This window comes from Cicer arietinum, chromosome 5 (genome assembly GCF_000331145.2).
Source record: "Cicer arietinum cultivar CDC Frontier isolate Library 1 chromosome 5, Cicar.CDCFrontier_v2.0, whole genome shotgun sequence".
In the NCBI taxonomy this organism is placed as follows: domain Eukaryota; kingdom Viridiplantae; phylum Streptophyta; class Magnoliopsida; order Fabales; family Fabaceae; genus Cicer; species Cicer arietinum.
In genome coordinates, this window is record NC_021164.2 from 63,403,179 (window position 1) to 63,415,180 (window position 12,002).

Below are 12,002 nucleotides of genomic sequence, written 5' to 3' on the forward strand. Positions count from 1 at the left end.
TATAAAGAAATTTCAACTGCAAATGAGGATAATATTGTTGTCAATTGAAACTAAGAAAGACTAAAGTATGGTTGCTACATAATAAGTCCAAGTCTTCTAACAAAGTCTATTTAGTTAAACAGATCACGCTATATGCCACATAATAAGTCTTTTAGGTTGGTCTATTTAAATAAATATAAATAATATTTTTTACTACAATAATTATTATATTAAATTTTAATCTTTTTATTATATATTTAACTTTTAGTAATTTATGCATATTAATTTTATTTAATTTTTGACATATTTAAAAATATTATTATAAAATATAATTTAAATATAATGTATATAAAGTCATATTCTTCAAAAATGTGATGTTAAATATCAAAATAGAACTTAATTTCATTGACATATTAACTTGTTCATCTATTTAAAGATATATTTGATTAGTTATTCAAAATGTTAAAATGTATATAAAGTCATATTCTTCAAAAATATGATGTTAAATATCAAAATAGAACTTAATTTCATTGAAATATTAACTTGTTCATCTATTAAAGATATATTTGATTAGTTATTCAAAATGTTAAATGAATTAAGTAGACTAAAAATCCTATCAGGTTCTATCAAGTCAGACTCATGCCTAAAAAGTAATCATATGACAGGCTACAGGCTAGACTTAATCATTGAATTTTTGACAAACCTAGTAAAGCCGACCCAACTCAGAGCCGGGCCCAAGGGAGAGGCAGCTAAAGCCCTTGATGTAGGCCTCGCCAAAAAATATTGTAAGATATAATACCACAAGGTCTCAAAAAAAGTTTTAATTTTTGGTAGAATCATTATTTATTTGGATTGATATTTTAAAATATCACATAAAACCTTCATCTTAACTTTTGCTATCAACCGACAAAATTTATATAAATTAAAAAATATTAGTTATAAATTGAAAAATCATGAAACAAAGTAGTGAACATATTGCTAACATGAGTTATTGGAGTGGTAGTATACACGCTATTTTCTTCAACTAAAATATAAAAAAATTTATATGAGTTCTTCATATTGATATAGAACGGTTAAAATGTCCTTTTTTTTTTTAATATAGAGAAAAACTATTAATTCTACTAAAGAAATTTTTTATAGTTATTAAATAAAATATTAATAATTTATTTATTAATTTTTAAAAATGTCATGTCTAATAGTTTCGCTTTAGACCTCATAATGTATCGGGCCGGACCTGATCCAACATATTCCCGCCTCTAAGTATATCTATGATTTGCAAAAGTAATCATGCATTTACCCGTAATTTATTTTTTATTAAAAAACTTTGATAATAACATTTTACTACAACAAAATCAATATGCTAATCAAATCAATCACTAATCACTCTTGGACAAAAATCATTAATCACTCTTAAGTCTTAAAACATTCCATAAGTTTTCCTATGCCACCTCAAGTTGTTTTGTGTTCAAGCTTATGAGTAGTGTTAAAATCAACATGAACAAAGGCTCTCTCAATTTCAGGTAGTTTTTCAAGTTTATCTTGAAGTGTCTCTCCAATGTCATGTGCTTGACTAAGTGACATTTCTTCTGAAACAACTATGTCTACCTCCACAAAGTAATTAGACCCAAATGTGTATGCTCGCAATGTATCAATGTGCTTGATCTCTTTGTCATGGTTCCAACAAAGATATGTTAATTTTGCAAGGTACTCTGGTGGAGCTGTTTTTCCAATCAATGACCATACATTCTCCATCACCGTTTTTGCCCAATTGCTGATTGTATATAAAGCTATCTGCATCATTAAATGTTGTGTTATTATACTTTGCAACTATGTATTATCAACTAAACTCATATCTCATCTTGTCATCAAACAACCTTTACTCATAATATGTTGCTGAAATATGAATAACTTGGATGTGCAATATGTTTATATGGTGAAAAAAAGTTGGATGAGTGAGCTATATGAATTAAAGGACATACCAAAACGGCCCCAATAGGATCAAGCCACCAGTAGAATTTGATAGCTAGCACTGCTGTGGCTAAACCAATTGAGTTTGTTATGACATCAAAGAAATGGTCTTGAGCATAGGCCCTCACTATTTCATTTTTGAACCTTCGACAATATGTCATTAGCCCAACTTTTACAAACGTAGCTGTCACCATAATCCCTATCATCCACTTTTCTTTCACTGGATTTCTATCAGGTTGAGCCTGTCCATAAATAAATTTGAAGTACATAAATGTTCAGCATTGATTTTGGAATTAGTACATGTTAGTATATATAGAATCTATTAGACAATAGTATTAAATGCGCACCAAAATGTAGCTTTTGAAAAAATCCTAGTGACATACCGTGATTCTGCTAAATTCACCGTGAATTTAAACATACAAAACACGCGTTATTTTAAAAATATTTATAATATATTATTTACTTGTCTACCTTTGTAATGATTTCCCTCATTGATTCAAATAGTATTTGTAATCCAAGAGTTGCCATGACAGATGCAAATACAACTATCCCCTGTCAATATATTTTGCAAATCAAAAGTTATTAAAATGAATGACTCTTTTGAAAAGAGCCTAAGTGCATTTAATTTATAAGAAATCAATGTAACATCAAATTAGTAATATAATGAAGTTTGGCTTAGGTGTGTTAAAAGAGTAGGAAGCTTTTACCACAGGTTGCATCCTATTCTTGCCAATAGGGTATTTGTCATAGTTTGGTTTGCTCATAGTATAAGAAGTGAACCAAAGTATAAATCCAGACAAGAGATCCAAGAGTGAGTCCAAAGTTGATGCAATCACAGCAAGAGATCTACTCTGAATGGAGGCATATACTTTTGCTACAAATAACACCATGTTCCCTATGTTAGATGCATAAATTGCCACCTTCTCATTCCTTTCAAGTTGCTTCATCTCATCCTGAAAATAAAAATAAAAGTAAAAATATCCCTTTCATCTCATGGATCATAGATGTCATTTTAATAAGTGTAACTCACATGCAATTTCACTTTAAAAATGTAAATGTTACATGCGTTTAATCATATCTCACTATAATAGTGAAATATGATTAGATATTTAGATGCATGTGTAATTTTCTTCATATTGACAATATATACAAATTAAATCATTTCAATAAACCAGAAAAATGAGAAAAGAAAAGAAAAAATAATAACCTCTGTTAAGTTTCCAGGTAATGTGCCTAAATCAATATATGAATCCACTTCTTGGTACCCTTTAAGAAGAACTTCCTGCCTCTTATAATACTTGGCAAGTTTCCTTTGTCTCTCTGAAAAATAAATATGCAAAATTCATTTTAGAAACATTAAAAAAGAAATGTATAAATATTTTAATCGACATTAAAATTCATTTTGAGCGTGTAAAATAATTTTTCAATATCATCTAATAAAAATCATCATTCTTCTAAGCCGTACAACCAATTTCAAATTTTTCTTAGAACATTGAGATGATGTGACAAACTAATGAATTTTATTAGACGTCAATGTAAAACAGTTTTACATTAAAAGTATATATCATTTAAATCCAAATATGAAATGCGAACAAAAGAGTTGTAGAATTGAAGTACTCATTGTTCTTAAGAATAATCCAAATCCAAAATGAGACACCATTTGTCTTTCTGGCAAGCGATGTTCGTCCATGTTGATCCTCCATGAAGGTTGCCTAGCCATAGACACATTTTGTGCAGCTATTTCTGGAGAAAGAAGCTCAATCCTGTAATCAGTTGAATCAGTTCGAACCTCAGTCATCTTTGCCATGTTTGTGTTCTAAATAAATTCTTCACTTAACATTTGTATGTACTTTTAGTCTTTATATATAAATTGAAGCAACATAAAGCATGTGGCTAGTATTGTCCATATTGTATGGAATGTTATATGGTAAGCGTGTGAAAAATAGTTTAACAAGGGAAAGCATGGAGAATGCTTGATTTAAGAGTTTTAGTTTGAACCGTGTTTTTTTTTTGGAGTCTTATATCATGCCTCTAAAGTAGTTGACTTTATGAGTTGATGTAGTTTTATATTAAATATTAATATGAATGGAATATTTACTTGGAGTACCTTAAGTGTTCACATTTTAACTTTCAATTTTTTTAAAAAACTTTTGGGAAGATTTTAACTTCTACTTAAATCAAAGGCACTTGATCTATGGAAGAATTAAAGAATTTAATAAAAAGTTGTCTTTTGTGTCTGAAACACATATTTATGTGAACAAAAATATGTGATGAAAAACGCATTAAGAAAAGATTATGAAAAGAAGTGTAACAACAATATTTTGGAGTAACAACAATATTTTGGAGAGTGTTTCTTCTTTTTTTTTTTTTTTTTTTTGATTTTGTTCTTTCAGGGCATTAGAGTTTGCTTGATTGTGGAGAGAAATTTTGAAGAAAAAAAATAGATGAGAGTGTAAGAAAATAAAAAAATAGATGAAAAATAAAATAGATCTGATATATTGATTGGTATGAGACAAATAGAAAAAAAGTAGAAAAGAGAGAAGTGTTGATTAATTTTGAAAGTATGAATGCCTTTAAGTTTTTTTAAAATTGAATCAAAGTTAATTATTATTTGTATTTAAACTCTATTAATTAAAAAATTATTTAATTACTTAACTTAATTAATTATTAATTGTAATATCTTAAGATATTTATTTTAACTAATTAATTAAAATAAATATTCCAATTTGTAAAAAAGAGAAGCAATTCTTTCTTCTCAAAGTTGAAGAGAAGTAAAAAGAAAAGATCTGGATCCCACACTTATTTAATCTCTCTTCTCTATTTCTCGTGTGTCAACAAAAAAAAATATTACTATTTATTTGTTCTTTTTGTCTTTATTATTTATCTCTTTGTTATTTCTCTCATCTCAAAAGATTCTTAGATTAATTCAATAACTATAGTTTTTTTTTTAATCATAATGACTGAGTTTTATTATTAAGAGAGATTTTCAGTTGATTGAAAATATTCAATTTTGTGAAGGATAAAGTAAAAGAAAACATTATTTTTAAAGAAAATAAAAGAACACGTTAGAACATTGATGAGCTATTTGTAAATGCAAGCAGATGTTTTAAATCCACCCAATGACATATAAAAAAAACATTAGGAATAGGTGATCACTTGGTGTAACGACCAAGATCACGGTGAGCTCTCAAAAAATAATTTTAGAAATATAAATTTCTTTGATGTGGTTATCAAAATTTATTCGAATAGAAAAAAGTTGGAATAAAAATATTGATGAATAAAAAATAGATACGGTAATAGACAGAAAAAAAACGTATGATTTAAAAGTAAATTTATTTTTGAGTTATGTAAATCTAGGATTAGGATCCAAGATCTTCTCTCTTTTTCATCTTTTTATTTTGCTATTGCTAAAATTTTAAGTCTATAAATGCTTGTATTTTAAAAACTGTAACAATTATCTTATATAATTTAACTTTTATATACTCAAAATATGAATAATTTTAAATGGAATTTTCCATTTCTTTTAAGAGATTAAGAATATCTCTACTTTTCAGAGAAGACAAAACAAAATAGAAGAACAAGATCTACTTGTAAATCTAAAAACTAGTAGAATCGATCAATCATTCAACTCAAAGGATTTTGGTGTGCAATTGGGCCAGACTCAGCTTGTAGCCTTAGTCATTTTGGCCCATAACCACAATTGTAGTGGTGGGTAGTTTAACCCATTATTTTAGAATATATTATTAGTTACATTTTTTGGGTTTTTGATCAAAATATCAATTTTTTTAAAATTATAATACCAAAATGCCCCACTTCCAATAAATAATATCAAAATGTCCTACTTTTTAGCCTCAGTTCTATGCGACATTGTGAAGGCAAAATGTTCTCAACGTAGTTGATGGTCGGATCCTAGGGATGCGACCTTGTACTGGATTTTAATTTTTTTTTTCTTCTTAGATTTGTTATTGGGTAAATTATATTTATTATTATTAAATAATTAAAATATTAAAAAATACAAAATATTATTATAAATAATAAAAATAATTAATTTAATAATATTATATAATTTTTAATAATTATAATAATAAAAAAAGTAATAATAATAATTTTAATAATAATAATAATAAGAAAATTCTATTAATAAAATAAAATAAAAATACATTAAATTAAAAGAAAAAATACATTAAAAAAAATAATTTTAATAATAATAATAATTTTAATATTAATAATAAGAAAATTATATTAATACATTAAAATAAAATTACATTAAATTAAAAGAAAAAATACATCAATTTTGAGTAGATGTGCCAGCAGTGTTTGGACAATGTTTCTTAGTATGACCAAATACCCAACATAATCCGCACTTTCTTGGGACTCTATCTGTAGTGTCCATTTCTGTTCTAATGTGTTTGGTCTTTGGGCGACCTTTCTTGACTCTCCGCAGTAGTGGATTGTGACACACCTTAACACCTTCATATTGTGACCAATATCCTTCGTTTGGTATCAGTTGGAACGCTTCACTGTAGACTTTAAGTATTGTTTCCACCTTGTACACATCAGATATAAGGCTCCAATAATCATATTTAATGCTAGAACATGCTACTATCACATGTGAATAAGGCATATGTTTAGCTTGATATTTTTCACAATCGCACCACTTGTTAGGAAGATTTACACTGAAATGACCAATTGGTTGCTTCGACTCTATGACTATTTGATTTACGTATTTCCGATTTCATAAAAGTCATGCATGTTTCTGTGTATACCTGGCCAGAAGCTAAAATGGATGCGTGTTGTTTTGCCATGGTTGGAAATAGTGTACCTGTTTTATAATATGTTGATTGGGCCAAAGCAATGATGGGAAGGTTGTGTGGTTCTTTTAATACTGCGTTCATCAACTCCACAAGGTTGGTGGTCATCTGACCCCAACGGCTACCTCCATCAAATGCTTGAATACATCTTGTCGCGGTATATTGTCTAACCATTTCAAAGCTTCTGGGTTTACGATGCCAATTTCTTTGCGGTAGTATCGATATGTAGACTCATTGATTGAGTAACCTGTATTGAAACAGTAGACAATGCATTATTACACTAATTATAAAACTTTATAATTTAATTTTTCATTAATGATAAGAAGTAAGAATTAAATTATTACCCATAGAAATAATCTTGTTCTTCAAAATATTATCCTTAAATTCCCTTGCAAAATTTTGTGAAATATGTCGGACGCAAAACACATGCTTTGACGGAGGATGTTGCCACCTATTATTCAGATTATTGTAAGCACTTTAGATAGATTTGTGTCTATCTGAAATCAAACAAATGTTGGTTTGTAGAGTGACGTGTGATCTCAAATTTCTCCAAAAAAAAACTCCAAGCCTCTTTTGTCTCACCTTCCACAAGAGCATAAGCAATGGGAATGATATTGTCGTTCCCATCCTGTGCAACTTCTATCAATAGAGTTCCCTTATACTTGTCGTATAACCAAGTTCCATCAACTTGTACATTTGGTTTGCAAAATTTAAACACAGATATGCATGGAACGTAAGCCCAAAATAGTCTATGAAAAATTGTCATCCCATTTATCAAACCATGTTCATTATAAGCTGGGATTGTTTCCATTTAAATAATGGTTCCTGGAGCAAACGTTTGCATAACTAATAACCATTGTGGATGTTGATTGTAAGACTTTTCCCAATTGCCACAAATTTGTTCGATTGCCTTATTTTTTTCCAACCAAGCATTTCTATAACTAATTGTGTAGTTATGCAAAGCCTGAATCTGAGCAATAATGACCTTCACTTTGATTGAAGGGTTCATCCTCATAACTTGCATTATACTTTCACATATCATGTTAGAATCGAGCTTTGTATGATCTTGTGATAGTGCAGAATTTGTGCATGTATGAGGCGCGCATTCAATTTCCCAATCACCCACAATTCACTTTTTTTGCGTTTTGAAGTTCTACATCTAAACAAACAATTTGGATGTGAATAAATAATAACGTACCTTTCTAAATCTTATTTTTGCACCACAAAATTCAATTATTGTTTTAGATGATAACATTTGATTGCAAGTACACATTCGTCCTTGTTCTGAAACTTCATTCCAATTGCAAGAGTTCCACCTAAATTTGGGACTTCGTCAATGAACATGTGATCAAATTCAGTTGGTTGGTTTGCGGTGGATAGATTGATGTTCTTCATGTGGAATGGTGGATCGGATACAGGTGGGATAGGTTGATCTTCTGCTTCCATATATCTTCATCAACATCATCATTGTCAGAATCACCGGATGATTTATCAAAGTATGTTTCATCATCTTCATTATAATCACCTAATTCTTCCTCGTTGATATTATAATGGACACTAAGTGGAAGATCACAATGTGGACTTGTTGGGAGAGATTCGTGATGAAGTTGTTGGGAGGCATTGTAGACATGTTGAGTTTGTCCATTTTGGCTAGAGTATGGTTCATAGTGTTGTGATGGAGAATATACGTCGGATTGATAAGGGCTAGAGTATGGTTCATAGTGTTGTGATGGGATGTAGTCGGGATTAGGCATGTTTGAGGTTGATGGTTGATTTGTTGAAGTAGGACCACTTTCAAATGTAATGTATAACTCAATGGTGCCAAGTTGTGACCATTCTGCATAAACATCAAACATGAGTTGAACATCTTCGTCATCAGAAACCTTCATCAATTCAAATCTGGTTGTATTTTCACCAAAGAAGACAAGGTGTCGATAAACTATATCAGTTATCGTCACGTTGTCGTCGAACTGTAACTTTTTCTTAATGACATTCGTTAGACGAGCAAGGTTGCTGCTAGAATATACTTTGAACGCCTTTTTGTAATCACTTACAAATGTTTTCCCTTCAACTCCATCGACAATTAAACCATTGTAATAAACAATACAAATGACTTGTTGAAAAGCCATGATTATGTAATTGATAGAATGTATGATGAGATAGAATGTGTGGTGATATAGTGTGATCTAGTTTTCTATTTATAGAAGTTAGTAGGATTCATATTTTTTTACAAAACCTTCCACAAGCGTTGATAAATGAATTTGGATGGTCAAGATTAAAGATTGAATAGATCAATTTGATTGGTCCAACTAAAAGTATGAGGATTGATATTTTTCTACTAAACCACAACCATTGATAAATGAATTTGGATGGTCAAGATTAAAGATTGAATAGATCAATTTGATTGGTCCAACTAAAATTAAGAGGATTCATCATCAAGCATCCATAGCCATCGATTAAAAGAAATGAGCGGTTGGGATTCATCATCAATTGGTCTCTACCTGGCCCTGCGACCTCCCAAAGAAGCCGTTTTTTGTCCCTGCGACCTCCTTAAGGGTTCGCAATATGGGGATGCGACCTCCCACTACGTTGGCTGAATGTGAGGATCGCTACCTGGCCTTGCGATTTCCTATATAAACACTCCATACCAACATCATCAAACACACTTCCTCCATCTTAATCTAAAAATCACTATCTCCAACTTCTCAAACACACTTTCTCCGATTTCTCAAACACATTTTCTTCAACTTTACTCATGGAATTATCCAAAAATCATAGAGCTGAAAGTCGATACATTCAAGCATTTGTAAGTATTTTATATTAATGTCTTATATATAGAATATTTTATATATTATTAATTTTATATATTTTATTAATGTCTTGTCTTATATATTGAATATTTTTTATATTATTAATTTATATATTATTAATTTATATTTTATATTATTAATTTCAGATTCCCTCGAATGATAAGTTGAAATGTCATGGTCATGTCAACAAAAAACCGAACTACACCATATTACCGTATTTGCAACAAGCTGGATTTGGTGAAGTGATCAAACTTGGAAAGTACAAGATCGATGTCGGTTTGATTACTGCTATGGTTGAAAGATGGAGACCAAAAACGCATACTTTTCATCTCCCAATAGGTGAGTGCACAATAACTTTAGAAGACATGTACTATATTTTAGGATTAAAAGTGTTTGGTTTTCCTGTGGGCGGTTCAAATTTTGTGAATATCAAAGATATTTGTCAAGAATATTTAGGAGTTATCCCACCTGATAGAGTAACAAAGGGTAATTTTATTAAATTAAAATGGCTTAAAGATACTTTTGACAATGTTGGTGAAAACGCATCCGAAGTAGAAAAACAAGCATCATGTCGAGCATATATATTACGTATAATTGGAGGATTGTTGATGCCAGACAAATCCAATAATCGTGTACATCTAAAATATCTTTCAATCTTGGACGATTTAAATAAAGCATCCCATTATAGTTGAGGTTCGGCAGTTTTAGTAACACTCTATAGAGAATTATGTCTTGTTACGAAACCCGATGTAATGTCGATGGGAGGATGTGCATTGTTGTTGCAAAATTGGGCATGATATCGTTTGATTTGTGTTGATTCGGATGCACCCAGTGCATGGATATTTCCACTTGCACAAAGGTAACTATTGCACATAATTTTTATATATTTTAATTTTTTAAAATTTATTATTTACCGTATTACTAATTTTATTATATTTTTATTTTTTATATATTCGACATATTTAATTCCGGGGGTCTAAATTTCAGTAGAGTTCCTCACAATGATATAGAAGGATACCGGAATACTATCGATCATATGATGGTTCAGGAAGTAATATATTCATATTCATTCTCATGTAGTTACACTTTAACTTTTTTTTATATCTCTTAATATTTACTTTAGTCTATTTTTTTAACATTCAGTTTTGTTGGAGAACCTATCTCGGGTTCCAACATGAGGTACCTGAATAAGAGATCAACACTTGGACTGCATGTACCTATCTGCACTGTTATCGTATCATCGAAAAACATCATGCAGATAGAGTTGCACTTTAGTTTGGCTTTCATCAACAGATTCTGCAACCTCCAGAAGATATGACGCTCTACCATGAGGTCGACATGAGGCGTGGCATTGATGATAATTGGAGTGTGGTTTGGAAAGATGAGATTCAACATTAGAATGAATGTCATAATTACATATTGCAAGGTCAATACGTTGAAGATGTTTTATGCCACACTAAAGAATATATGAATTGTTGAGACATCACACTAAATTATATATATATCTGTGGAAAGATACTTGCGTGATCCACGTTTGCAACCTTCAACATATCCCGATGTTCACTCTATGCCTCAATCAATCCCACAACAAAATATCATGCACCAAACACCGTCTTTATCATCACCACAATATCTTCACGAAGTTGCAGATATACGACTCAATATTACGTTCCGTCAGTGCCAACAATACCAACTCCCATTAATCCGACCGAGAGCGAAATTTTCTATAATTTGTTTGGTACTCATTGCACAACTTCTGAGTCGGCTTATGCGACTTTTGATTCTATGTATAATGTCAAAACTCAAAATTATACGGAAGCAGGTGGTAGTGGTTTTAATCCACAAACAGATTATAACGAGGATCAACCACAACAACCTCAAGTTGTTCAAAGGGCTAGACGAGTTCGACGACCGCGTAGATGTGGAACTGAAGGTTATTTAGATGAAAATAATTAATTTTTATATGATGTATTTTTTTTTATTTGTAGTATTTTTTTCTTTTTTTTAATGTATTTTTTCTTTTAATTTTATGTATTTTTATTTTATTTTATTAATAGAATTTTCTTTTTATTATTATAATTATTAAAAATTATATAATATTATTAAATTAATTATTTTTATTATTTATAATAATATTTTGTATTTTTTAATGTTATAATTATTTTTAAAATATTTAATAATAATAAATAAACATACTCAATAACAAAATTCAACAAAAAAAAACCTAGTAGAAGGTCGCATTCCCAAGATGCGGCCATCAAGTAATGTGAAATTTTTTTGGCTTCAGCAGGTCACATCTTCAGATTGCGATGAACAACTGAGGCTAAAAAGTAAGGCATTTTGGTATTATAATTTTAAAAATGGAATATTTTAATCAAAAACCCACATTTTTTAATCTCCCCTATCCAATTGAAAAAGAAAAAATTAAAAATTA

At 29.9% G+C, this 12,002-nt stretch overlaps 1 protein-coding gene across 1 annotated transcript; it reads right to left on the reverse strand.

Moving 5' to 3' along the window:
* Positions 1–1,257: 1,257 nt before the first annotated feature.
* LOC101501923 (metal tolerance protein 10-like) lies at positions 1,258–3,888 on the reverse strand. Its single transcript, XM_004501976.4, has 6 exons — positions 3,565–3,888; positions 3,155–3,267; positions 2,655–2,900; positions 2,419–2,499; positions 1,959–2,189; positions 1,258–1,770 (listed from the first exon to the last, which is right to left on the reverse strand). Exons 1-6 carry the CDS (start codon positions 3,752–3,754, stop codon positions 1,429–1,431), a joined length of 1,203 nt encoding a protein of 400 aa, XP_004502033.1. The 5' UTR covers positions 3,755–3,888; the 3' UTR covers positions 1,258–1,428.
* Positions 3,889–12,002: the final 8,114 nt, after the last annotated feature.

What these genes read in the sequence shown, in the direction of transcription:
- LOC101501923 (XM_004501976.4), bottom strand. Translation starts at nt 3,754, where the DNA reads ATGGCAAAGATGACTGAGGTTCGAACTGATTCAACTGATTACAGGATT. An exon ending in ATTATTCTTAAGAACAATGA is followed by an intron (nt 3,268 to 3,564) that starts GTACTTCAATTC and finishes TTTATTTTTCAG; the next exon opens with AGAGACAAAGGAAACTTGCC. An exon ending in AGAATAGGATGCAACCTGTG is followed by an intron (nt 2,500 to 2,654) that starts GTAAAAGCTTCC and finishes ATATATTGACAG; the next exon opens with GGGATAGTTGTATTTGCATC.